The sequence below is a fragment of the Miniopterus natalensis genome, chromosome 1 (assembly GCF_054644295.1).
Source record: "Miniopterus natalensis isolate mMinNat1 chromosome 1, mMinNat1.hap1, whole genome shotgun sequence".
NCBI lineage: Eukaryota > Metazoa > Chordata > Mammalia > Chiroptera > Miniopteridae > Miniopterus > Miniopterus natalensis.
In genome coordinates, this window is record NC_142081.1 from 98,056,860 (window position 1) to 98,084,328 (window position 27,469).

At 49.6% G+C, this 27,469-nt stretch overlaps 1 protein-coding gene across 2 annotated transcripts; it reads right to left on the bottom strand.

The window, feature by feature from the left end:
* Positions 1–12,221: 12,221 nt before the first annotated feature.
* Positions 12,222–17,565, bottom strand: ISLR2 (immunoglobulin superfamily containing leucine rich repeat 2). 2 transcript variants are annotated; one of them, XM_016201896.2, is made up of 3 exons: positions 17,395–17,565; positions 16,745–16,855; positions 12,222–15,362 (listed from the first exon to the last, which is right to left on the bottom strand). In XM_016201896.2, the coding sequence occupies exon 3, from the start codon at positions 15,352–15,354 to the stop codon at positions 13,132–13,134; it is 2,223 nt and encodes a 740-aa protein (XP_016057382.2). In that variant the 5' UTR covers positions 15,355–15,362; positions 16,745–16,855; positions 17,395–17,565; the 3' UTR covers positions 12,222–13,131. The 2 variants fall into 2 exon arrangements, with proteins under 2 accessions (XP_016057382.2, XP_016057390.2); XM_016201904.2 differs by lacking the exon at positions 17,395–17,565 and having other exon boundaries at positions 16,745–16,896.
* Between the last annotated feature and the right edge of the window lie 9,904 nt (positions 17,566–27,469).

The following is a 27,469-nucleotide window of genomic DNA, read 5'->3' on the forward strand; positions in this document are numbered from 1 at the left end:
CCAAAGGGTTTTGGGTTCCCTTCCTAGTCAGGGCATATGCTTGGGTTTTGGTTTCAGTCCCCAGTCGGGATGTGTATGGGAGGCAACCAGTCGATGTTTCTCTCTCACATTGATGGTTCTCTCTCTTTCTCTCCCTCCCTCTCTCTCTAAAATCAATAAAAACATATCCTCTGGTAAGGATTATAAAAAAAATGTTAACTATGGTTTTCATTGAGTGGGCATATTATAAATAATAGGTTATCTTCTATACACTTCTGTATTTTTCAGTGTTCGATGACAGCACTACGTTTGAACTTTCTGTGATGATGGACATGTTCTGTACCTCTGCTGTGCAATATACAGTAGCCACCCACAGAGTGTGGCTGTTCAGCACTTGAAACATGGCTGGTGTGGTTGAGGATTTGAATTTTTATTTTTACTTAATTTTAATTAATTATAATTTAAATGTAAATATCCACATGTGGCTAGGGACTACTGTATAGAATAGTGCAGTTCTTTTATAAGCACATAATCATTTTTTTTGCCTTATTTCCAAGGGTTATTTTTGCAGTTTTAAAAACTGAGGTACAGATTTTCCATCAAGATGGTGACATAGATAAACGCAGTATTCAGAACCTCCCACAATCACATCAAAATTACAAATAAACTACAAATAACCATCATTCAGAACCACCTGAAATCTAGCTAAACAAAAGCCCAATAACTAAAGGTATAAAGAGGAAGCCACATTGAGCCGGAGAGTGTGGTAGGCAGTAACATGGACACGAGCAGAGCAAGGACCATAGACCAGGTGCAGAAAGTCACCAGGAGGGAAAGCTCTGGGTGCCTAGCAACAGGCAAAATGGAAAACAAGGTCCTCACCCCCAGGGTAACCTTTTGTTCCCTAGCATATAACTAGTTGTGCAGGTTAGATCCCTTTAGAGAAGGAACAAGAAGGCCCAGAAAAGCAGCAAAACCAGAAAAAGGACACCACCGTCGGTCTCGGGGCCAGCTGCATTGACTAATGACCCCATGCCCCGCTGCTGACCTATCAGTGGAGACCATGACCCTAAAAGGACACACCTGGAAAACTGATGAATATTCTATTGAGATCCTCCCCCTGGGACTGCCCCTAAACTCCTGGCCCTTAAAAGCTTTTAGGAGGGAGGACCCAGCCCTCTCCCGCCTGAGAGCACACTCACGCCTTTCTTCCCCCGCCCCTCTTATCCCCCAGGCACATTTTCCCTGCTTCTCTCTTTCTCCTAAGTTCCAAGGGCCTTTCTTTTGCCTCTGTAACTTGTTTCCTGAGCCCATTTCTTCAACCGCTCACTTCTTTTACCTCTGTGACTTTCTAAATAAACTTTTCTCTTATAATTTGAGTCTTGGCTCTGAATTCTTTCTTAACCAGAACTCAGGTTGCTGAGCCAAGTTCCAGTCTAACACCTGGTCCTGTTTCTGCTGCCACCAACATTAGGAGAGGCAAGGACAGGAACGGGCTGGTCCCACACCCACATGTGACAGTTAAAAATGAGGATGGATATACCTTGGTTGTGGAGGTCTCCCCTGAGGAACCAGGGGACTCAGCCTCATACTAGATTCCCCAGCCCAGGGTTCCCGTGCCAGGATGAGAGGTCCCCATAACTTCTGGCTTTAAAAACCAATTAAGATGCTGAGCCCTCCCCTACAGAACCAGCAGGGCATCACATCTGAGTCTCCATCAAACTAATCCTATTAATCCAGCCCTGGTGATTCCTTGAAACCGTGCCCTACCCAACTTTCAGGTCCATCCAAGCCCTTTCCAGTGGCTTTTCTGTACAAATGGCCTGTCTTGACTCATGCTGCTGACTTTCCTAAAATCTCTCAAATGAGCAGGATCTGGTCTCTACATATCCCGTACCTCTTGCTAAGCGGCCCCAGGCCCAGCACTAGTGGAAGACCACCTTGGTTCACAGCTTGGCCTCTCCTGGCACCTCCAAACCCACCACAAGTAGCAGCCGTCATCAGATCACTCTTTAGCTCACGCCTGGTGGCCCTGGGCGGGGCACAGGTAGTAGCTGCTGTTGGCCTGTGACTCCTAGGAAGCCTCAGAGCCAGCACACCCAGTGGGTAGCTTCAGACTACACTGAGCTACCACCTAACTTCCACAAGTGACACACTCAAGGCGTGAACTTGGCAGGTGCCTGAGCCCTACTGAAGTGAGTCCTGCTCCTCGGGACTGGCGCCTGCACAGCAGATCCTCCACGGTGGTCATGGCCAGTCCTGCAGTCATTCAGCCTGGGGGCAAATCCCTTCCATTGACATGCCAACAGTATTCAAGGCTCAACTACAACAAGAAGGTGCACACAACCCACACAAGGGGTGCACCCAAAGCACTTAGCTTGGGTGACTGGGGAGGCTGTGCCATTGGGCCTTACAGGACATCTACTACATAAGGCCACTCTACCAAGACCAGGAGACATAGCTCTACCTAATACAATAGAAGCAAACACAGGGAGGTGGCCAAAATGAGGAGGCAAAGAAACATGTCCTAAATGAAAAAACAGAGCAAAATTCCCCAAAAAGAAATTTTAAAAATGGAGACAATCAATTTACCAGATGCAGAGTTCAAAACACTGGTTATGATGAAGGATAACAACAAAAAAATTCAGTCTCATAGATACAAAGAACAGACTGATGGTTGCCACAAGGGAGGGGAATTGGGAGACAGGGTGAAAAGGTGAAGTGATTGAGAAGTACAAGTTGGTAATTACAAAATAGTCATGGAGATGTAAAGTATAGCATGGAAAATATAGTTGATAATATTGTAATAACTATGTATGGTGCCAGTTGGGTACTGGAAATATCAGGGGAACACTTTATGAAGTATAGGATTGTCTAACCACTATACTGTACATCTAAAAATAATATAAAATAATATTGCATGTAAACTGTAATTGAAAAAAATTTTTAAATAATAAAACCACAAAAAGTAAACAACAACAACAACAAAATTCAATGTTGATCATAAGGATGCTCAATGAACTTAGAGTAGAGAAACTTAGTGAGAACTTCAACAAAGATATAGGAAACATAAAAAAGAACTAGTCAGAAATGAAGAATACACTAACTGAAATGAAGAATGCATTGCAGGGAATCAACAGTAGAGTAGATGAAGCAGAAGATCAAATAAATGATTTGAAAGATAAGGAAGTAGAAAACTCTAATCAAACCCAGGACCACCAGTCCATGGGTTGATGCTCTAACCACTGAGCCAAACTGGCTAGGGCTCAATGGCATTTTCGTACACCAACAATGATCTCTCAGAAAGAGAAACTAAAAACACAATCCCATTTACCATCATGACAAAAAAATTAAGATTCTTAAGAATAAACTTAATTAAGGAAGTAAAAGACCTGTACTCAGAAAACTACAGAAGGATGAAAAAAGAGATAGAAAAAGATGTGAACAAGTGGAAGAATATACCATGCTCATGGATTGGAAGAATTAACATCATTAAAATGTCCATACTACCCAAAGTAATCTATAGGTTCAGTGCAATCCCTATTAAAATACAAATGGCATATTTCACAGATCTAGAACAAAAACTCCAAAAATTTATATGGAACCAAAAAAGAATAGCAATCTTAAGAAAGAAGAACAAAGTTGGAGGGATCACAATACCAGATATCAAGTTATACTACAAAGCCACTGTAATCAAAACAGCCTGGTACTGGCACAAGAATAGGTACATAGATCAATGGAACAGAACAAAGACTCCAGAAATTGACCAAAACCACTATGCTCAATTAATGTTTGACAATGGAGGCAAAAGCATACAATGGAGTAAAGACAGGTCTTTAATAAATGGTGTTGGAAAAATTGGACAGGTAGATGCAAAAAAATGAAACTAGACCACCAACTTTCACCATACACAAGAATAAACTGGATAAAAGACTTAAATGTGAGTCGTGAAACCATAAAAATCCCAGGAGAAAACATAGGCAACAAAATATCACATAGCAGAATATTCACAGATACATCATCTAGGACAAGAGAAACAAGGGAAAAAAGAAACAAATGGGACTACATCAAACTAAAAAACTTCTGCACAGCAAAGGAAACTAGCATCGCAGTGAAAAGGGAGCCCACTGTATGGAAGAACATATTTTCCAATGATACATCTGCTAAGGGATTAATTTCCAAAATATATAAAGTACTCATACATCTCAACAAAAGGAAGACAAAAAATCTAATTTAAAAATGGGCAGAAGACCTGAACAGACACTTCTCCAAAGAGGACATACAAATGACAAAGAGACATAAGAAAAAATATTCAGCGTCACTAATCATCAGAGAGATGCAAATTAAAACAACAATGAGGTACCACCTCACACCTGCCAGAATGGCTACCATCAATAAATCGACAAACAACAAGTGCTGTTGAGGATGTGGAAGAAAAGGAAGCCTAGTACACTGCTGGTGGGAATGCAGCCATTGTGGAAAATAATGTGGAGTGTCCTCAAAAAATTAGAAATGGAACTGCCATTTGAACCAGTGATCCCACTTCTAGGAATATATCCTAAGAATCCTGAAACACTAATCAGAAAGAATATATGCACCCCTATGTTCATAGCAGCACAATTTACAATAGCTAAGATCTGAAAACAGCCCATATGCTCATCAGTAGATGAGTAGATAAAAAAAAACTGTAGGATATTTATACAATGGAATACCATGCAGCTGTCAAAAAGAAGGATCTCTTACTCTTTGAGACAGCACAGAGGGACCTGGAGAGTATTATACTAAGTGAAATAGGGCAGGCAAAGAAAGACAAATATCACATCATCTCACTTTTATGTGGACTCTAATGAACAAAATAAACTGACCAACAAAATAGAGCCAGAGACATTGATGCATGCAACAGATTAGTGTATAGCAGAGGGAAGGGGAGGGGCAGGAGGGGTTTAACCAAAGAACTTATATGTATATACGCATAGACACAGACGATAGTATGGTGAAAACCCGGGGGTGGGGGGGAGTGTGTGAGAGGAGAGTGGAGGGATAAATGGGGGGGGGGGGGGCCATCTGCAAAACTTTCAACAATAAATTTTTAAAAAATATTTTAAAAATCTATTTGAAAAATAATGATGGAAAACTCCCCTAACCTGGTGAAGGTAATAGACACACAAGTCCAGAAAGTGTAGAAAGCCCCAAACAAGATGAACCCAAAGAGGCTCACACCAAGAAACATCATAATTAAAATGCCAAAGGTTAAAGACAAAGAGACAATCTTAAAAGCAGCAAGAGAAAAACAGTTAGTTACCTGCAAGGGAGCCCCCATACAACTGTCAGCTGATTTCTCAACAGAAATTTTTCAGGCCAGAAGGGAGTGGTAAAAAATATTCAAAATGGTGAAAAGCAAGGATCTACAACCAAGATAACTTTACCCAGAAAAGCTATATTTAGAATCAAAGGACATATAAAGAGTTTCCTGCACTAGCCTGCTTGGCTCAGTGGTTAGAGCTTCTGACCATGGACTGAAGGGTCTCAGTTCTGGTCAAGGGCACTACCTTGGTTGTAGGCTCGATCCCTGGGCCCTGTTGGGGTGAGCACAGGAGGCAACCAATCAATGTGTCTCTCTCACATCGATGTTTCTCTCTCCCTCTCTCTCTCCCTCTCTCTCTCCCTTTCACTCTCTCTGAACAGCAATAGAAAAATTATCCTCGGATGAGGATTAAAAAAAAAATTTAAAAAAAGAGTTTCCCAGACAAGAAAAAGCTAAAAGAGTTCACCACCATACCAGTATTACAAGAAATGTTAAAGGGTCTTCTTTAAGAACAAGAAGAAAAAATAAAATATAAAAAATATGAATAATAAAATGGCAATAAATACATATCTACCAACAATTACTTTAAATGCAATTAAATATGCCAATCAAAAGACATTTGGTGGCTGAATGGATAACAAAAAAAACCCTTACATATGCTGTCTGCAAGAAACTCACTTCAGATCAAAAGACACATGCAACTAAAAGGAAAGGTATGGAAAGAGGTATTTCATGAAAATGAAAAAAACACGCAAACAAAAACCCAGCTGGAGTAGCAATACTTATATAAGACAAAATAGACTTTAAAACAAAGGCTATAAACAGAGACAAAGAAGGACCCAGCAATTCCACTTCTGGGTATTTATCCAAAGAAACCTGAAACACTAAATCAAAAAGATATATGCATCCATATATTTATTGCAGCATTATTGACTATAACCAAGATATAGAAGCAACCTAAGTGTCCATCAATAGATGGGTGGATAAAGAAGAAGTGGTACATATATACAACGGAATATTATTGAGCCATAGAAAGAGAATGAACTTTTGCCATCTGCAAAACATGGATGGACCTAGAGGGTATTGTGCTGAGTGAAATAAGTCAGACAGAGAAAGACAAATGCCAAATGATTTCACTTATATGTGGATTCTAAAAAACAAAATAAATAAACAAGCAGAACAAAAACAGACTCAGAGACAGAGAACATTTTGACAGTTGCCAGAGGGCAGGGGGATTGAAAAGATGGGTAAAAAAGGTGAAGGGATTAAGAAGTACAAATTGGTTGTTATGAAATAGTCATGAGGATGTAAAGTACAGCATAGGGAACATAGTAATATTGTAACAACTATATGTGGTGTCAGATGGGTACTAGATTTATCGGGGTGACCACTTCATAAATTATATAAATGTCTAATTATGGGGTTGTACACCTGAAACGAATATAATATTGTATGTCAACTATAATTTAAAAGTAAAAAATATATTTAAAAAATTGAGGTGTAGCAAATCCAACAAAGTGCACAAGCCTTAAGTATACAGTTTGATTAATTTGTGTTTTTTGTGGACACCCCCATAACCACCATCCAGATTGCAATAGAGCTTATTTCCAGCACCTTGGAAGGCTCCTTTGAGCACCCTCTCAATCCTAGTCAGTACCTTCCAGCAATATTCTAACTTCTTTCACCAAAAATTAATTCTGCCTGGATTTGAACATCATATAAATGAAATAATGCATTACATGTTCTTCTGTGTCTGCGTCTTTCACTCAACATTATGCCATCCACGCCATTGTGTGCAGTCAGAGTCTGTTGGGTGGTGTTCCATGGTGTTTTTCCCCATTCTACTTTTGGTGGATATTTGGGTTATTATATCTAATTTGGGGCTATTACAAATAAAGCTGCTAGGAACATTTTTGCGCTTATGTCCACCAAAAGGCTTGTTGGTCTTTTGAGGGTCATAAGCTTGGATTTCTATTGAGTATAAGCCCAAGAATAAAATTGCTGAATCACAAGCAATTTTAATTTTAATACCTTAAATTTTAGTATAGTGTTGAAGATGTTTCCAAAGTGGCTATACCCAATTACCTTTACTCATGCATAACTTTTAAAATAGGGGGGAAATGTTAATTTGAGAAATAAGAGAGACAACAAAGAGAAAATTTTTTCTAGACAAACTTGATAATTATCAAATTTAACAATATATAAAGTATATTATCCTTTGCTCGGATTGATAGAGTCATTGGGAGAGGTTTGCCCTGGTGGCTGGCAGCTCTGGTGTTGGAGTTAGACAACCAAGTACAAACCCCATTCCTGCAAATCACCAGCTGTATGACCTTAGCCAATTACTAGCCCTCTCTGCTTTTTGGTTTCTTTACCTATAAATGGGAATAATAATATTATCACCTCACAGGATTATTATAAGGATTAATAAAATAATGCTTATGTTATATAGTATATGCCCAGAAGATGGTAAGAGTTCAATAAATATTAGCTACTATCAATATTGTCAATATTTATACTAATATATGGTGACCATTAGCATTTTTAGCTAATCTAAATTTTTATTTTGTTATATTTAAAAAATAATAATGTATTTTATTAAATAAAAGCCACTTTTATTAAAAAGCATTGATAATTAATTCTCCATTCCCCATTTCAACACTGATCAGTTCTATTGAAATTCCTCTGATCTCTATGATTGTGCAGTTTTCCTCTCAAATGGTTGGATGCCTCAAATGGCTTTTATACTCAATTTAAGGACCATTTTGTTAGAGTGTTGCTAAAAGAAAATGCATTTAATTTGCCAAACCAAATTAACTCCTAATATTCAAGGAGACATATTTAAACAGTAAACTTGATAAAAAAAAATATATAAACACTTTTATTCTCCTTATTCCATGTGGACATAAACTTAATTATTAAGCTTACATTTACATGTCCAAAGCACACACAATTAGCACAATTCAAATTACCTAAATTACTTATTCAGCCAAAGGATGATACAAAGTCTTTCCAACTAATTTAACCCAACAAAATTGGTTTTATTTTCTATCCATCATGGGGTGTTTGGATGACTTTTTTTTTTTTTAATCCATATCAAGTCTCATTAGGAACACTGGCCATATTTTGAACTAAACACAAGACATTTTATAATTCAATCTCTTTTATGTGCCAGTCACAGCAAAGCTTTCATTTTCAATATAATGTTATTTCTATTAAGTCCTAAGGCAAAATCTTGTCATTGAACACCTGTGCGGGGGTGGATGTGTTGCAAATGCAATTAATTGACACACTACAACTGAAATGGCTCTGATTGCTCCATCCCCAATTTTCCAGCAGAATTGCTCTTGTCAACATCTTTATGTTGGAGATTTACAAGGTAAAGGTACTATTTGTTAGGTCAGACTTGGCAATTTATGGCCTCTACACGAGGCCTTTCTTAGATCCCTGTACCTGGGCTTGGCTTTTTCAGCTGAGAACACACCTCATTCCTGAAAGGACGAGGCCCTCCAGTTTCACTTGCTCAGTGCTCATGCAGACATGGTTCTTTCTCTGCAGATGGTGCCTCTTGTGCAGACAGCAGGTCCACCTTTCCCTGTGGAGTGTCTTGTAACTGAGGCTCGGGTGTTAAATTGGAGGTAAGGCAGTCATAGCTTGCCACCTCCTTCCCTTTATCTACCCAAATGCAAGGCCCTCAGACTGAGATTTCCCTTATGGCCAGGGAGTAACAGTCCAAACATTTATTCATTCAAGTAATCTTTAGAGATGTTAGCTTTAGTTGTGTTATTCAGATGTCCTGGGTGAAGGGTTGCATTCCAGGCACTGGATTAGGAAGCAGATGACCCCACATAGCTGCTTCTTCCTCAATGAAGTGGTACCTCCCTTTGTCCTTTTATATTAATGGACATTCTCACATGACCTTCAACGGTCCTCATTCCTGCTGATCTTTTAGGAGACACTGGAGTGGGGGGCACTCCTTTCAAGTCACCTTTCTGCAGACAGGTTTCCAATATGATTCAAGGCCACTTCCCAGGCAGGGCATCTGGTTTCCATAACTTAGAGAATTATTGCTCCTGATAAACTGCTCTGAGTACCAAGGCTACTGCTGTCATATTGCATTATTCTCTATTTTCTAGTCACACACACCCCAAGCACGCACGCACACACACACACACACACACACACACACACACACACACACACTCCTCAACCCATTAGACTCCATTTCCCATGTCGCATCCAAATTAGTTTTCTGACAAAACACACTGGAAAGAGCTAAGCCAGCACAGCACCTGAAGCACTAGATGCTCAAAAAATGTCTGTGAATGAAAAGCTTTGGAGCTCTGGAGTGAGGGATAGAGGTGGGGATTACACCTCCAAATTTCTGCAGGTTCTCACAGGGCACATGCCAGTGGCAGAGTCAGGCTTAGGGGTTACTTGAGGGAGAGACACACTTTAAACTGCTCAACAACTGATTCCCTGAGGGGAAGGCATGAATGATGAGCTCCCGTGTCTATATAAGCACAACCATCTAATGGGGACATTGTAGAAAAAGAATTAAACCTCAAATGGGTAATTGAATTAGCAAGTCTTCAGGGTCCCTTTCAACCCTTGGATTTTATGAGATTCTCAAGGGGGAACAACAGGAGAGGTAGAAAGAAAAGGAGACGAGAGAGAAGAGAGGGGAAGGAAATGAAAGAAAAAAATTTAAAAGGAAGGCGAGAGGCTGGGGACCATTCTGTGCATGTGTCAAATGTTCTGAGAGAAATGGGAGAGTTCTAAGAGGGCTGGTATCTCAATGGGCAGTCAGTGGAGTGTCATGGCACCCTGGTCTTTCACCTCTAGTACCCACCCATTTCTGTCCTCTGAGCAGAGCCTTTGGGCCTGGCCTTGCTCAGGGAGCATGAGACCTAGATGAGTAGTGTGTGTTCATCCTTAGGAAGCTTGGCCAAAAAAAATGACAGAACTCTCAGCAACTCAGCACATTTCCTTGCGGGCACTCAGGATCCTGGGTGGGGGCAAGGGAGGTCTCCAGGAGAGTTCCCAATCCTTAGACAGTGGGGGCAGGAAGGATGGCTTCTTTCCCTTCCCCCCATTCCCTTGAGCAGAGGATTGGGTTGGGCCAAAATGATAAGCACTGGGGGGTGGGGGTGGGGGGCAGCGCACAGCCAGGCCTGTGCCCAAAAATAATCATGTGGATGGATTCCTAAACCAATCATAGGAATTGGGCCAGTCCCTGCCCCCTGCTCAAAGGCAGCATTTCCAGATAGAAAAAAGCAGTCCTTTTCCTAAAAGATTATATTTCTGAGCTGTGTCCCTGACAGTGGGGTAGGCTGCAGTGGCAGGGCTAGGACTGTGGCTCTCAGAAGGGAATGTTCCCCTAAGACAGCCTTGCTGGAACCTGGGCTCCAGCCCTGAGTAGTGTCACATTCACCACCTCTGCCAGGAGACAGGCTTGGACATGCTGGTTGTCTGGACTGGTCCAATTAGGAAGACCTAGCACCCACAGGGTGATGGAATCTTTGTTTGCTCCCCTCATTTCTATTCCTTTCCTCTTCCATCTCCCTTCCCGGCCACTCCCGGTTCTAAGGGGAGATTCAGCTGAAACACACAGCCAGCCCAACTACAGTACTTTAGGCTGACCAGAGCACAAAATTCACCGTGGACCCCTCGGCCTCTCCTGTTCCCCACTCAAGAAGCCCCATTTCTGAGACTATTAAATCACTGTGCTTTCAACCTGATTCCTCCTTAGCCCACCTGGCTTCCTCACACACCCTGACAGTTGTCCATACAGCATTCACTGAGCAACCCCCCCAATACTTATGCACAGATACTAGGCTCCTAGGCTAAATGTACCAACTTGTTCTGTGGAATCAGCTTGCTAGGTTCTTCCGTCTCTGCTCTCTATAATTTGCCTGCTCTGTAGTTAATTTGTGACTTCTTTTGTGTAAGCCACAGCAGTCTTGCCCCTGTGAATCTCTCCACTGGCTTCTCAGAGAACTTAAGGGGCCAGTGTTGAGACACAGAAACTAGGCAGTCCACACACACACACACACACACACACACACACACACACACACACACACACGGCACACACCATGACAGAGACAGGGTCAACCCAAGGAGAATTGTGCACACATACAACACCTACGCACACACCCTGGAGTTCCTCGTCTTCAATCTGCAGAGACCCACCCTCTCCTTCGAGCCCACCCCGCTCCCTGCCAGCCTACCCCCTACACACACGTGGTTTTGCCCCTTCACCCCGGAGCTGGAGGCACCGGGAGCAGGCGCGGGATGTAAACACCTGGCAAAATCAGAGACAGTCAAACAAACACGAGATCTCACAAACGATCCCAACGGGAGGGGCCTCCGGGCTCCTTTCTGCGGTTTCCTCCCGCCCCCTGCCCCCAGGCTTCCTCCCTCAGTCTGCGGACAAAGAGTCACCAAGCCCGGTTCAAATCGATTGTTTTATTGACAGTGTACACACAGACACGCCTTTAGAAAAGGGCGCGGCCCCAGGCCGCACTTGTGCTGCGTTTCTCGGACTCGGCTAGTCCTGACGCCCTAACCCCCCACCCCATCCCCGACGCTTTCCTGCAAGAGCGAGAACAGGAGCCCAGCCGGAGCCGCCGCCGCGCGTCCGCGCTCCTCTTCTGTCGCGCCCGCCCGCCCGCCCCCTATACTACGCGGTCACACATTACACGACACAGACTTTTCTCCTACTGAGCACGCTCATCTAGGACTACACGCCAGGCAAATACTATTGTCGTGGAAGGAGGGGCGGGGCGGGGGAGGCCCAAGGGGCTCTTCCCGGTCCGCATCCCGCCGGAGGCCACGCACGCCCTCAGCCGGACCCGGCGCCGACGCGGGTTGCTTCCTATGGCACCGCTTCTGAAGGAGCTGAGGTCCGGGCAGCCGAGGCGCAGCTGTCGAGGGCACTGATCTCCGGAAAACCCAACTCACCCGCAACGAAATTGGCTCAGGACCAAGACCACAGCCTCCGCGGAAAAAGGGTGCGCGGTTCCCAGGAGCTTTTAGTTAAGTGAGAGGGCGAGAGAAAAGGGCCCCACGTCCCCCAACACACACACACGCACACACACAATTTTCTCAGAGGCTGGGAGAAGTGGAAAAGTGTTAGCACCAGACCCAGAGTCCCGCTGTCTTTGAAAACGAGAATGTGAAATTCTGAGCGCGGAGCTGAACGGCGCCCAAGGCACCAGGCTCGGCCCCAGCTCGTCGGCAGCCGAGTGGGGCGGGGTGAGGGGCGGGGAGCAGAAGGGTCTGGTTCCCAGCGGGAAAGGGACTTTGAAACTAAAAACTAAGGAGTTGTCACCGAACCCTGGCTTCTAGGACATGCACCCCAGAAAGGGCAGAGTAGGGGCTGAGGAGGGACCTCGCAGCGCTCACACTAGCTGGGGACGTCTGTTGAGAGTCCGGAGCCAAATCCCGCACCACAGTGTTGCCGCCAGATCTTTCCTACGTCTTCTCCCATTTACTCTGGCTCCACGGCCCACGGTGGGGCGGGTTGCGGGGCTGATTTCAAAGATAAATGAGCGGGAGCGGAGAGGTGTGGATTTCGCCTCACGGTCAGCGGCGGTCTTACGCTAGGAGGGACCTGTGCTTGCCGGGGGGATTCAGCCCACGAGGACGATGATGGCTGTGGGTGTGGCCGGGGACTGGTGAAATCGGCCCACTCCCCACTAGAAATCTCCAGGAGTCAAGGCTGGGGGAGGGGAGTAAAGGGCGGAGTAAGGGGGGGGGCGATAAATACTGCCAGCCCTAGGTGCCTGCTCCCAGGCACCCAAGGTGGGGGATGAGACTGGGAGGGCAGCGCGGGCCGGGGTTCAGCCCGCCGTCTGCCTGTAGTTTCCGTTAATTTCCTGGGCGATGCTGACTGCCTCAGCACCCAGTGGCAGCCGGTCACTGTATTCAGAGCCCACCTCGAACTCCTCTTGGTTGGCTTTGGACTGGGACTCCACCAACGAGCAGGCGGCCAGGCTCTCCTCCCTCTGCAAGCCCCCACCTGAGTCCCCCGGCTCCGCGTCTTCATCAAGGCCCTCCCGGGGAGCCTCCTCCGGCTCTACACCGCCCGCCTCGCCGCCTGCTGCGTAGCTTTTCTCCGACTCGAGGTAGGAGGCACGCGGGTCGAAGTCGGCGGCGATGCGCTTCTCCATGGGGTCGGGGACCTGCGGCCGCAGGATCAGACGGTAGGGCTTCCCCGGGTGTTTGGCCAGCAGATGGCAGCAGGCAGCGCCCAGCAGGGGCACGGTGGCCAGTACCAAGAGGAACACGCTCACCGCCACGATAACCAGCAGGGAGGGCAACTCCTTCTTGGTAGCGAACACCACTTGCACATGGCAGGCCTGGCCGGCCTGCGCCAGGCACACGGAGTAGTTGGTGCCAGGCCGCAGGCCGCGGAACCAGTAGGCGTTGATGCCCTCCTCCACGCGCGACCACTGAACTGCTGCACCGCCCCCCGCCGGGCACAGATAGAGCCGGCGCAGGGGCCGCTGCCCAGACCACCCAACTTCCCCAGCCCCGCCAGGCCTTGGGCCCCAGCGCGCCGCCAGCGGCGTCAGCTGCACCCGCGCTTCTCGCTCCGCCACGTCGAGCGCGATAATGCCCAGCTCAAAGACGTGGGGCTTGAGGTCGGCGCTCTGGTTGAACGCGTGATTGGACACATACCGCGAGGGGTCCCCGTGACCACAGCGCTGCTCCTCCACCTGGTCTTCCGCCTCCTCTCCCTCCCTGACCTCCTCCTCCGGCCCCGCCTCCGTCTCCCCAAAGACGCTACCCCGGGCTGGGCCCTGACCTTTGATTTTGCCCTCAGGCTTGGAGGGTAGGACGCTGTTGCCCCGAGCTTTAGCTGTGGACTTGCGCTCAGAGGTCGGGGCCTGCACATCCGGGTCTCCCCCGGCGCCAGGAACATGCTTTGGGGGCCCGGCAGCCGCCACCACCACGCGTACTGACGTGGAGTTGGTTCCCAGCTCGTTGTGGGCATGGCACGTATAGACGCCTGCCTCCTTGGCACTCAGGAGGGGCACCAACAGGGAGCCGTTTGTGAGCGCCAGGAAGCGTGGGGTGGCTGGAGGCGCGGGCCAAGCCGGTGCTGGAGACGGGGTTGGGGCCTCCGTCCGCGTCAGCCCATCCCCATCTAATTCCTCCTCTCCGTCTTCCATCCCGCCCCCGTAGTCCTCCTCACTCGAAACCCGCTGTTCTAAGACTACGGTGCCACCCGGGATCTGAAGTTGCCACTGTAGGCGGGGCGTGGGGTGTCCTTCGGCGGCGCAGTGTAGCTTGAGCGCCATGCCAGCGCGCAGGGCGCTGCCGGGCGCCTCGATGGGCGGCTCGGCACTCAGATGCACACTGGGTGGTGCACAGGACAGGACCGGCAAGCGGCGCACAGGAACCCCCTGCAGCGCGGTTGGCGTCGCGCACGCGATGGAGTCGATCTCTGGTAGGGAGACTCGGGTGCTCTCGGCCCAGGCCTGCAGCCACACTAGGCTGCAACCGCAATGGAAGGGGTTGTGATACAGTTGCAGATGTGACAGTGCACTTAGCGCATCGAAGGTGCCGGGAGCCAGTGTACGCAGCCGGTTGTTGTTGATGCGCAGGGAGCGCAAGTCCGGCAGCGCACGGAGCGCGTCCCGGGGAAGCGAGCCCAAGCGGTTATGGTTCATTTTGAGAAGCTGCAGCGCGCTCAGGTTACGCAGGTCGCTCCATGGAAAGCTGGATATAAGGTTGTGGCTCAAGTCGAGGTTCTTGAGCTGGCTCAGCACCGCCAATGCGCCCCGCTCCACAGTGCGCACCTCATTGTGCGCCAGCCACAGCGACGTGACCTGCGTGACGTTGGCGAAGGCCCCACGCCGCAGCACGGTGATCTTGTTGGCTGACAGACTAAGCGTGGTCACGTTGGTCGGCAGTCCTTCGGGCACCTCGCGAAGGTCCTTGTAGGCGCAGTCGGCGAACTGGTGCGCGTACTTGTCTACGCAAGCGCACGGCTCTGGGCAAGCTCCTGCCACTCCCAGCAGCGCCCAGGCTAGCCACACTGCTAGCAAGGGCACCATTGCGGATCCTGCACGTGGAAGTGGGGAGAGAGGGGGAGAATGTGACTCACCGAGCCCCACCTTCCTTCCCCTATCAAGCTCTGCCTCCAAGACCCAGTCTTGAGTAGGCCCAGGTAACCCCCTTTATGCCCAGGAGCCTGTCTTGGGCATGTGTGGAGCTCAGTAAACACCTCGGGATTCAATGCTTGCTCCCTCTTGGAGCCCTTCCTTTCCCTGCGGCCTTCTACCATGCTCTTTTTTCTCTATCTACTCCTCCCCCCCTCCCCCCCTCGCTGGCCCCTTTGCTCGGCTGATCGCTGGCCTGCCTTGGGCTCTGCACTGACCCCTGTCTGTATTTCTAAGCCTTTGTTTAATCCGTGAAAGGCATACACAGAAAGGGTATTTTTGTCCGTGATCGGTGCCCTCTCTGGAACTCTTTGTCCCATCTACAGCAATCTCACACACGCCCATACATCAACAATACAAACACGCTCGGGCACAGCCATCAAACCGCTAACTTCTACAGGGATTTAGAGGTTCACAACACATTTTGTAGACACACAAACACAAAGGCACCCAGACACAGACACAATATACACTGGAGGCCTCATTCTTACAGCCGAACCCAGCATTTGTACAGCGTTCTCCATAACGGTGCAAGGCGCTTTTCCTATTCATTGCTGGAATTGACAGACACAAGGACACAAGCCCTCACAGGAACGGACCTACACACTGGGACACAAGCGCGCACTGGAGCGTGCACACAGCCCTCCACTGAGACCAAAATTCCAGCGGATCAGCAATTCGGAGAACTTGCCGCCAGTGGCAAGAGCCTGGGACCCACGAAAGCCTGTTCGCAGGCCCCTCAGCCACTGTGACCTAAGCCTCCTGCTGCTCTGGGTTGCAGTTCCTTCCAGGGGAGAACCCAGGGTGCTCAGTCAGCCTTCCCTCTGAGGAAGGAGGTCCTCTGCATGGACCAGGAGCATTGTAGGAATGTTACTAAAGGTCCCCGTGCCCATAGAGCAGAGCCCAGGTGCCTCTCAAGGGAGCAGAGGGGTCCCTAGCTGATGGGCCATGGGGGCTGTCACTAGCTAAGTGGGAAAGGGTTGAAGATTCTGCTCCTTTTCTGCAGCTCTAGGATGCCCTAGAGCCCCGTCTCCAATAAAACCTTCTCATCCCCAGCCACACAAACACACTTACACACGGACTGCCCATTCCTGCCTAGGGCTCCAGGCAGGGTTGGCAGAGGCACTCCCACACCCCTCTTTGGGAACCCTTGTCCCTCACTCCACCTTTGCTCCCAGGGGAGGGCTCCTCCCCATCTCTTCCCTGTGGGGGGGAGGGGGGTCCAGCACCTGAGGCTGGGTCTACCCCCACCTAGATCTAGGTTGTGGGGAGGTGGAAGGCTTACCTGCTCTTTGTGGACTCTCCGAGCACCGCCTTGGGCTTCAACCCCTTCTCTAGACTTGATGTTTCAGAGAGGACGACAGCCCAAGGGCGCTTCCCACATCTGTTGCTGCGACTGTGGGGAAGGTGGGAGGGGAAAGGGACGGGTAAATTTGGGTTCTCTCCTGGCCCCGAGTTCCCACTTCAGTTTTTCCTTTCGTGTCTGTTCCCTCCACCTCTAGCTGGCTGCAGATTGAAGACAGTCCACGCGCGCTCCCGGCTGGTCAGGGACGCGCACAGCCTCTCCCACCTCCCGCATCCTCAACATTCGTTAATGCCATAAAGGCTCTACCCCTGGCGGAGACACTTTTTGGCCCCCACACCCACCGCCCTCGCCTAGGCTCTTTCCAGCTCACCGCACCCCATAACCCATGTCCCTCCACATTTACACATCTGCAGACATTACCGCTATTCTTTATCACATCGCCCCCCCCCCAAGTTCAAACACATTAGCACAGACCCTCACCGCTTCACATGTTAGAATTATCCACCATGTAATAATTGCGTCGATGTGTTGAGCTCTCACTACGTTCAATATTTTCAAAGGCACACACCTTCACCCAGGACACTCGCCAGCCTGCCCCTCCCTCACGCACACTCAGTCAGGGTACTCACCCCTACGAGCGGGTCCGCCAGGACCCGCGAGCTTCGCTGCTAATTGAATGCGAGCCGCTTTTACACCCCGCAACTCGTGAGACAAACCATCCTGGAGGAATTTGGGGGAAGAGAAGGAGCATAACTAAAGGGGGTTGTGTTTTGCATTTAAACTCTTATTGCAAATGCAGGTAGTGGGGCAGATAGACCTCGAGTGGGACAGGCTCGAGTGCACCCTTCCTTCCCCTACCCCCACCTCCCCGCCACCACCACCCGCGCTAGCCGCCTCCTCCCCGAAGCCACGTTCAACACCATGCATAATTGATAGTGTTAGCAGAGCAACTCACCCTCCCTACCATTTTTGCCTGGATCTGGGCAGATACAAGCCCAGGTCTCTCTCCCGCCCCCCAACCCCGCCCCCCTCCCGCCTGTCCAACCGGAAGACCCAAACGCTGGGCCCAGCAGGACCAATGCGGGAAGCAACGCCCCCTCCCCAGCCCACTGCCTACCCTGCCCAGCCTTTTAAGCCCAACTCGTTACGTCTGGTCTTTTGTGGCTAAACTAGCGCTGAAGCCCACTGCTCAACTCTAGAGCTCGTGCGCACCGCCAAGAAGGGGCCAGGCGGAGCGAGTGGGTGTCAGATCCCGCTCCCAGGAAGCCTGCCTGAGCACACCCAACGCCTCACCCTCAGGTCTTGACAGCTAGAAGCGAACGGGGAATCGGGGCTGCAGCAGACGGCAGCCCCAAAAGGGATGGTTACAAAGCGCCTGCTCCCCTTAAGCACAGTGGGCTGGAAACACAGATATCTTTACAGACTCACAAGCAAACACACCGCCAACCCCACACAGGGTTTCCACAGTCTGTGTCGCTCGCCACTCTCCCAGTGTTTCACGCGTTCACACAACAGCCAGTCTCCACACACTACAAAACTCGTTCCGGACTCTCATTCCTAGTCTCTGGAGAAATCCCGACATTTTTTTTAGCGACCAGGAAGCAGAGGCGCGGGAAGGTCAGGCATTTGGCTAAAAGTCAATTCCTTTCCCCCTGCGCTGCCCACTGCAGCCCTGGAGACACAGTTGCTGGACAGAATTAGGAAATGGGTACAGGCTCCCGGGCACACACAAAGTTCCCCAGTCCTTTTTTAGACACTGAGCTTTCGGGTAGCTCTAGGCTCCCCAGCCTTCACCGCGGGCTGCGTGTACGGGGTGGTCTCTTGCGGTGGGTCATTAGCGCAGGTTAGGGCCCTCAGAAAACCTCGATCTCCAGGTTTAAATGTGGAGCATTTTAATGAGGTAGGGAGGTGGGGAGAGAGACGGGCGACGAGTGCTGCATCTAAAGAGATCACCCGACCCGGGTTCCGAGGATCCTTTGTAAATTAAATATGAACAGACTAGCGCACACACGCCCGTGTCCCTCCCTTTCTCCACCTCCTACAGCCGCTACAGGAGGCCTAGCAGGCTGGGACCAGCGCTTCTCGCTCAGCCCAGAATTCAGAACCCAGAACCTCATTCCATCTACTACTGTAGTCCCCACAGCCGATCCAGAGGGAGGGGTGAGAGCACCCCGACCCTGGGGTGGGACTGGGGAAGGGGTCCAGAGTTCAGAAGTGGGGCCCAGCGGTTCGGGCCAGGCTGGGGTGGGGAGTGGCGCAGCCGGCGGACCTGGCAAAGCCTCTTTGTCTGCGGAGCAAGGAGGTCTTCCTGGGAGTGTTGTCTGCGCCCTGGGAACCCTGAGGAGGCGCTTCAGAAAGCCTTGGCCGCGGAAGAGGGGTCTGGGCGAGGCAGAGGCCCAGCATCGGAGATGGGGGGTCGGCACTAGATGGCGGGTTCTGGAGCCTTTCCCGTGTGGGGGCAGGCGCCTGGCCGCGAGGTAGGGACCGAGGCGCCGGCGCGTAGACGCACCGCTTGTGGACCCTCCACCCAGTTTCCACCTGTCTTCTGGTTCTTTTGCGAGGAGGCGGACGGAGAGGCGGGCGAACAGGGGACATCTTGGAAGGGTAGAGGGACTGTAAGAGAGGCTGAGGAGTGGAAGTGAAAATGGTTTCGCTCACTCTCCGCGGGGTGTTACCCTGGACCGCAGTGGCCCATCCCGCCAGTGTCCCGGGAAACTCCGGGTCCCACGGGCCAAGGAAAGAGCCTTTTCCCTTGCTTTCTTGCCGGTGCTGCAGAAGCCGGGGAATTCAGCAGGGAGATAGGGCTCCAGGCGCCAGGACCGCAGCTAAGGGCGCGGTGGCCACCCGGAGTGGGCGCGGGCTCCCGCCCGCCCCGTGGTTCCCGCCCACTCTCCAGCGAGCGCTTTTGTTCCCCGAGCGTGCCTTCGGGGTAGACAGCCCTTACCCCAGCCTTCCACCGAGAGCCCAGTGCCTGACCCGGCAGTCTGAAGCCCGAGTTGCCCCTGGCAGTGTCCGCGGAGAACTGGGGTGGGAGCCACGACTCCGGTTCAGCCTCCGAGCTCAGCCTGAAGATTGAGCGCTTGTGGTCTTGCGCCGCCAGGCGCGCAGGAGCAGTCTGCTGAGTATAATGTTAATAATGGTACAGTTACTGAGGGACTGGGGGAACGGGAACCAAGATACCCCCCCCGCCCACGTCTTTGATCATTAAAGAAACAGGCCCCCAATCAGGCGGGTAGAAGTTGGTGTGGGGAGGAGATAAGGTTCCGAGCCGTCAGCTCGGGGGCCCCAGATTCAGAATCTGTAGAATCCGGGTTCAGGCTTTTTGGTCAGGATGGGGTATGGACCCTAGACAGACCCGGAGGCCGAGTTGGAGCTCCGGGCAGCTTTTTGCAGAACGACCTCCAACTTCCACGTTTCGACCCTGACGGTCCCAAGGGTGGGGCGGGTCGAAACCCAGTATATCCCGGCACTGGCTTCCCTCGGTCTGTCCAACCAAGGTGTTTGGCCTAGGCCTGGTTCGCGCCCGCCCCCTGCTGGACACTGCCTGCGGGGCGCCAAGGCCCGGGACAATGCTGGGGGGACTGGGCCAGGAGCGCTTTGGCTGGAACCCCTGCGCCATGGCCTACGCCAACCCGCTCGCCCCCCGCCCCCCACCGGCGGGGCAACGATCCGAGGTGGGAGACTCTTAACCAAGGCACGAAAGCTTTCCTTCCCATGTCCACCCAGCTTCCATCCTAGGAATCTGTAACATCCTTACCTGTCTAACACAGATACAGCCCCTGCTGTGCACCCTATTGTGTTTCCAGAGCCCAGAACACAATATAGACACCTTCCAGATGCTCCATGAAGGAATAGTCCCTGACACAAACCAATGAGCGTAGTCCTCCTGGGACAAAACTTTCCTGTACACCTTCCCCATCCTCCCCCTTGCGTGAGCCCTTTCTCTTTGAGCCCTGTTTGGAGCCCTAGAAGACTGTCCTTAAGTCTCATGACTTTGTCAGGGACCTATAAAATGTCTGAGATCTGAAAAAGAAAGTCTTTGGGCTCTAAGGGAGGAAAAGAAAACTGCAGTTGGAAGTAATGGATGTTTGATTAAGGTTCAGCTGCAACCATTGAATGCAGAGTTGTATATGCCTTGTGTTTAACGTGGCATGTGGGTGATTTAATAGATGGGTGGGGGTGGGGGGGTGGGGGGATGGGGGAGTGGCTCTAAAAGTAGGAGAGCCAGGGCCCAAGAAGACATCAAATATGCCCAGCATGGCAGCCTGCTCAGGAGACCCTCCCCACAGCTGCCCTACAACCAGAATCTCCTAAACACTCAGTGCTTCCCACCTTCTGTAGTTCTGCCCCCCCCCCCCCCATACACACACATCCACACAATGTTCCCATCATTTTCAAAAGCTGCTTTCCTTTTCTAACTTCAGCAGAAAGCCCACTCTTCTGGGAAGCCAGTCTCGGTTTATAAACCCCTTCCTGCCTTCCATCTCTCCTTCCCCTTATACACACTACATAGTGGTTATGAGGAAAAGTTCTAGCATCAGACGCCACCATGTACTAGCTGTGTGACCTTGACCAAGGTACTTAACCTCTCTGTGCCTTAGAAAAAAGGGTGTACATAAGAATAACAATTTTATTGGGTTGCTGTGAGGAATAAATGAGTCAGTGCATGCAAAGCTCCTAGTACCTAGCACTCAGTGCTCAGAAATGAGTTGTTATTTTTTCAACAATAGCTAAAATTAGCCATTATTAATGCCTTGCAGAGTTGAGTCCAGGTAGGATGAGATGTTCTGCTGCACATGCCCCCATGTGCTTCTTCTATCCTGGCTCCCCCCCAGGGTAAGGACCTTGGCACACTCCTCAGCGCCCCCCCCCCACCATGTACAGGTAGCAATCGGAATTGCAATTAGTATTTATAAAGGTTTCTAGGCTGAGATACTTCAACCCAGATTCTGATGCTGTGGCTGTCTCCAGTGCCCCTGTTTGTGAAGAGAGGCTTGAAGCTACAGCCTTGGTGGAAGGTTTTTCATTAAAGCCACAATCTGTTTAAGTATTTATTGGGTTCTGTGATTTTAATTATTTTCTAGGGAAAAACAAACAAAAAAAATACCCACATTTGCATATGGGAAGACTGTTGATTCAGAGGAAAGTAACAACCTGTGGCAGTTTGCTGGAGGCGACTGAGAGAAATTTCCTGAACGGTTCAAATGAGGCCTGACATTATTAATAATCTGGGATCCAGTCTGTGACCTTCCTCCTGGTGCTTTCCTGAAATTAGCTTAACATGCTGGCAAGGCCCTTTATTGTCATCACGACGACAGCTCCTCCAGTGGCATCTTGTGTAATTATCTGGGTCTGTGCTTGTCTCAATAAAGATGGGGAACCTCTGCCTGGAAAAGGCAGTACCCCTGCCTGTGAGGGGCAACACACTTAGCTGTTCTACCCGGTTGCAGGCAAGACTGGCTCTCCCCAGAGGGGAGTCCTGGGCAGCCAGCCCTTCCACAGCAGGGTGAAGCAGGGCAGGGAGGGCAGGGAATCACTTCAGATGCTTCATCTGCATATAACGAAATTCCCATCTCAAAGTGTTTTAAATGATTAGGTGTAAATTTCACAAGCGAAAAGCAGGACTGGCTTCAGGGCTGGTTGACTAAATGATATAGGTAGGCCCAGGTTCTCTCTGTCTCTCTCCTCTGCCACTCTTAACAGGGTTGCAGCCTGATCCTTGTGTTCTTTGGTGCCATTGGAGGGCTCAGCAGCAGCTGGTGTCACATGCTTCTTGGTAAGACTAGTGGATAGAGAGAATAGATTTTTCCAGAAGGCACAGCCTCTCCTTGGTCTTATCAACACATATTGACTTATGACTCCCCATCTCTGAGCCAATCACTGGCAGAGAGGATGGAATTTATTGGTTTAGAGTAATGATCACCTTGTCCTGAAATGGATGTTGAGTAGTCAATCCCAAGATTCACTACAAGAAAGAAATCCCCTTTAAACAGAAGTGTTGGGAAATTGCATGATCAGAGTAATCTAATATTGTGTCAAAATGAATTGGAATGAGTCTGACCATAATTATAATGAATCATATTAGACATCTCCTTACCTGGAGATTAGACCAGTCTGGGTCCACAGTGTGTGAGCAGGGTCAGGGCTCAGTGTGTGGGCAGGGTCAGGGCTCAGTGTGTGGGCAGGGTCAGCGCTCAGTGTGTGAGCAGGGTCAGGGCTCAGTGTGTGAGCAGGGTCAGGGCTCAGTGTGTGAGCAGGGTCAGGGCTCAGTGTGTGAGCAGGGTCAGGGCTCAGTGTGTGGGCAGGGTCAGGGCTCAGTGTATAACCAGGGTTGGTGCTCAGTGTGTGAGCAGGGTCGGGGCTCAGTGAGTGAGCAGGGTCAGGGCTCAGTGTGTGAGCAGGGTCAGAGAACTCTCTGAAATACATACAAACTAGAGGGTTCTCTGCTTTCACAGAATTCTTGAAAGGATAAAAATATGTTCTTAGAAATGCCCATGATGGGAACCAAAGCTATATTCAGAGCAATGAAACTTCAGTCTGTAGTTGGGTATTTATGTGAAGGAGACATTTATGAACTCAGAGATGCTCCTACATGACTTCACACCCTGAACGTGTCACTTGGTCCCATGGCAGAGAAGAGAAGCACTTTACTGTCCAGGTGGAAAACGGAACGAAGAATTCTACCCTGGTCTTATGATGAATGGGGAGTCAGCACAAGGCTACCAGCTTCACACACTCACTGTGTGATCTTCAGCATCTCCTTCTAAGAAGAATAAGTTAGATGGGCTCTGAGGCCCTTCCAGTGCTGCTGTTCCCTGAGACCCTGGTCCTTGGGTGCTGTGGCTTTAGGAGAAGCCAGTTTGAGGACAAGTAGGGGGCCTCCATGTGGGCTTCCTGCAGGAGGATGTCTTCAGAAAGTCTGAGGACTGTTGCTGACCCTCCTCCTCATGCCTCTGGGCAGTTTCTTTGCTTTCCATCCCATCACACTGCATCTGCCTCATCTCTTGCGGTCATCAGCACACCTGGGCCCAGGAGCTAACCCTCCCCCTAAAACTGCTGCTCATTGCTCTGGGGGCAGGGGTGTCCTTCTGCTACAAAACACTTCCTGAAGGTCCTTCACATAGCTGGATTTAGGGGGTAGAAGAGGGACATCATTAGAGATAAAATCTGATCATTGAATAGGTATATGGGCCCAGGAAGAAAGATCAAGTCTGCCAGGAGCTCCCTGGCTGGTGGGGGCATGCAGAAGGGAGACACACTCACAGTTCTGGCCACTGCTTTCTGCTCCATGACCCTCAGTTCTCTGTTGCCTGGTGCCATCAGAGGACATGGAAAGGGGCCACAATAAAGACAGATTTTGAGACTCACCCACGGCAGGGTACAAGTTCAGGAAGTCTCTGCCTATCTTGTCCCAGGGTGCCCTATGCAGAAATCATACCTCAAAGTTTATCCTGATTTAGGCAGGGAAGTGGCTTCAATGAACCCACAGCAGTCAGACACTGGCCAGGGGCTGCCCTGTGAACGGAAACTTCTGGGCATCTCCCTCTCTGTACATATAGGCAATCAGCTCCAGTAGCCCAAGGGCAGGCCTGGGAAGAAAGTTGCAGGTGTGAGACGTCAGAAGCAAAGCATGTGAAGCCAAAGGATGGGCATGCAGAAATGGTTCTGCTTTGTCATCCATTCCACAAATAGTAATTGAGTCTCCCCAGGCATGGGTACAGTTGTGAACCAGGTAGACAGCATCTCTGCCCTAAGAGACCTTACAGGCTCCTGCACCTCTCAGCACCTTCAGGTCTCCTGTGTGTGAACTTTAGGGCTTCTGGAAGTCTAGCATCTCCATCTGCTCCATGTGCTCCAACAGATCACCTGGAAAGATAGCCTGCGCCCCCCTTAATGGACAGGGAGCTGTCCAGAGTCACAGAGCAGCAGAGCTTCGAGCCTGGAGGTCCTCTATCCCTATTCCTTCACTTTATTGGAGGGAAGACAGGTCAAGAGGGAGGTCACAGGGTAGGTGGGACTGTGAAATGCCCCCAGTGTACAGCTGCTCTGGTCCACAACAGGCCAATCTTGGTTGCCATCACTGACCTTGGTTAGAAGGCCCTTGAGACTCTCTGATGAGGCCTCTCTGACGGTTGTTTCTGGATGGGACAGGTGGTCCACTTCAGGTCTGTGTTAGCCCTCTATACCCCTCTTCCCCCCCTAGGAGAAACTGGGGTTGTGCCTCTATTGGAGCAGCCCCCTAAGAGAGACTGGGGTTGTGCCTCGATTGGAGCATCTCTAGTAACAGCACACTGCCCCATATCCAGGCCCCACAGAGAGAGTACCTCCAGCCAGGCAGCTGGTTGGAGCCAAGATCTGCAGGAAGGAGAGCCCTTCCTGAGCTGGCACATTGCAGAGGTGCCTCTAATTTTACACCCAGGTAAGGCCAGTTCTGATGGCCAAGTCTTGGGGACAACCAGGTACAATTTGGTGTAAGGGAGCCAGGAGCAGGAAATCAGTGGTTAGGGGGTTGTACCTGCTTTTCCATTGACTTTCTGTGAGACTTTGGAAAAGTCTCTTTCCTTTCTTGGCCTCAGTTTCTCCTGTGCTGTGGGGCTAAATGTCCCTCCCCACCCACCTGCTCAGATGGGACAGTAGCTCCTCAGACCTGTCCCTACCCAATCTAAAATGAGGAAGGGTCCCTACATGCAGGACCTTCCCAGAGGGACAACCCCCAGGCATAACTCTCTGCAACCTATTGGAAGTGAACCCAAATAGATTTTACTGGGAAAGCCAGTGTGGACAGGTCAGGGAGGGTGAACCCATGTAGTGCCTGTGAGTGCTTCAGTCTCCTCTCCCTGAGGCCTTATCTCCAGACCCAGCTGGAAACTTGATGTATTTATTAGCTTCTGCCAGGACGTCCTCTGTCCAAACCACATCTCTGGTGGTACTGAAAGACAGTGACCTTCCTGCAGATGGCTGACAGCCAGGTGGGGGCTGTAAATCCTTCCAGCCTGCAGGGTGACCCCATCAGGGTAGAGGAGACAGTGCAGGAAGCTTAGAGAGATGGGAACAGAGGAACCAGGAGAAGTAGTTGGGGACAGAGTCACCCAGATTCTAAATCAACCAGAACAAGGAGAGGAGAGAGAGAGAAGGGAAGAAGGAACAGGGAAAGGAAGGAAGTGGAGGGGAGGGGGATGGGGAGGGGAAAGGGAGGGAAAACAGGCTCCCCCAACACACAATGGCTTCTCCTCTAGGGTGATGGATGTAGTTATGTTTTATTGAACATTGCCAATTCACAAAGCTTAGTGCTTTATGTGTTTTTTCATTTAATCCTCACAATTTTCCAAGTCTGTATTATCACCCCCAGTTTGCATGAGACCAAAGAGGCTAAGCTGTTTCTCCAAGTCCACATATCAGAGCTGGCATTAGAACCAGGTGCCCTGCAAAGCCCATGTTCTAAATACCACATGGCACCCTTCCCCGCTCCCAAGCAGACAAGAAAAGGGCATCACCATGGGCACTTCCTCCTTGGTTGGTCGGGTTTCCAGGAGGATTGGTCCACCCTGGTATCAGCCAAGGCTTTATGGCTGTAGAACTCCAGGAGAGAGTCAGCCCTTGGGTAAATTCTGCCCCCAGGCCCTCTGCACTCAGCCTGGGAAACACACAGTTTAGACAATCAGACAAGCGACACTGAATTTCACAATACTCCCGATCACACTTGTTTGGCTGGCTAGCTTTGAGGAAAATATCTGTGGTTAGCTTTTGCAATCTGCTTGGCTATCAAGTTTGGGATATTTATATTTATAAACTGGCTTTAGCATAGCCCAGTCTTTAAAGAATTCCTCTGAGCTGAGTTTAAGGAAGTCCCTTGAGCCAAGAATGAAAGAATTTCCCCCTCATTTGTCAGCAAATGTATTTTGTAAGGGTGGGTAGAGACTTCCAAACTTTTTGTTTTGTTTCATTTTTTTTTGAGGCAGGGAGTCCGTTAGAATTCTAGGCCCTTCTCTCAATAGAGTTACCACGGCATCTCCTTTATTCAAATCCAAAGGGTCTGGAGCTGACACCTGGATTCGGACACAAAAATAAATGATGATGCTGCCCTGCTCCCTCCCCCAGCCTCATGCTCCACTCCAGGGAAGCGTGTCCTCAGAGACCTTTGCCCATGTTCCCTTCCACCTCGCTGCAACCTGGTCCCACCTTCTCTCCTCCTATGAGCTAAGCCAAATGGAGAGGTTGGTACCCTGACACTGCTGACTTGCATCGTGACTGGGGATATGGCCTTCCCCAAAATCATGCGTTCTCAACAGGGGCAATGTTACAGAGAATAAAGACTGGTTGGGGGGGACCACTAACAATCTCAGAAATCCCAGTGGTTTTTGACTCTCCAAAGGACCAGCGTACATGACAGATATACAGTACATTTGTGTAAGGAAGAAGGCAAATGTTCTTTATTTGCAGGTGACATAATCTTGTATGTAGAAAATCCTAAAGAATCTATAGTGTATCTATGGTATTAAAATTTCATTGCAGGGAGTCATGACTAGGAAAAAATGTCTAAAAAGTCTACTTATGGGGGCAATAATGGAATAAAAGGTTTGAGAAACAGTATTCTAAAAGAAAAAATTAGAAATAAGGTAAGTTTACATGCTGGGAATGGAAGGATGGGGTGTGAGCTTTCTGGGGCCTGAATTTTGCGTCTTATGAAACCAGCAGACCAGGAGG

Excerpts from the sequence above, each read along its gene's own strand:
- ISLR2 (XM_016201896.2), bottom strand. The coding sequence starts at position 15,354 with ATGGTGCCCTTGCTAGCAGTGTGGCTAGCCTGGGCGCTGCTGGGAGTG.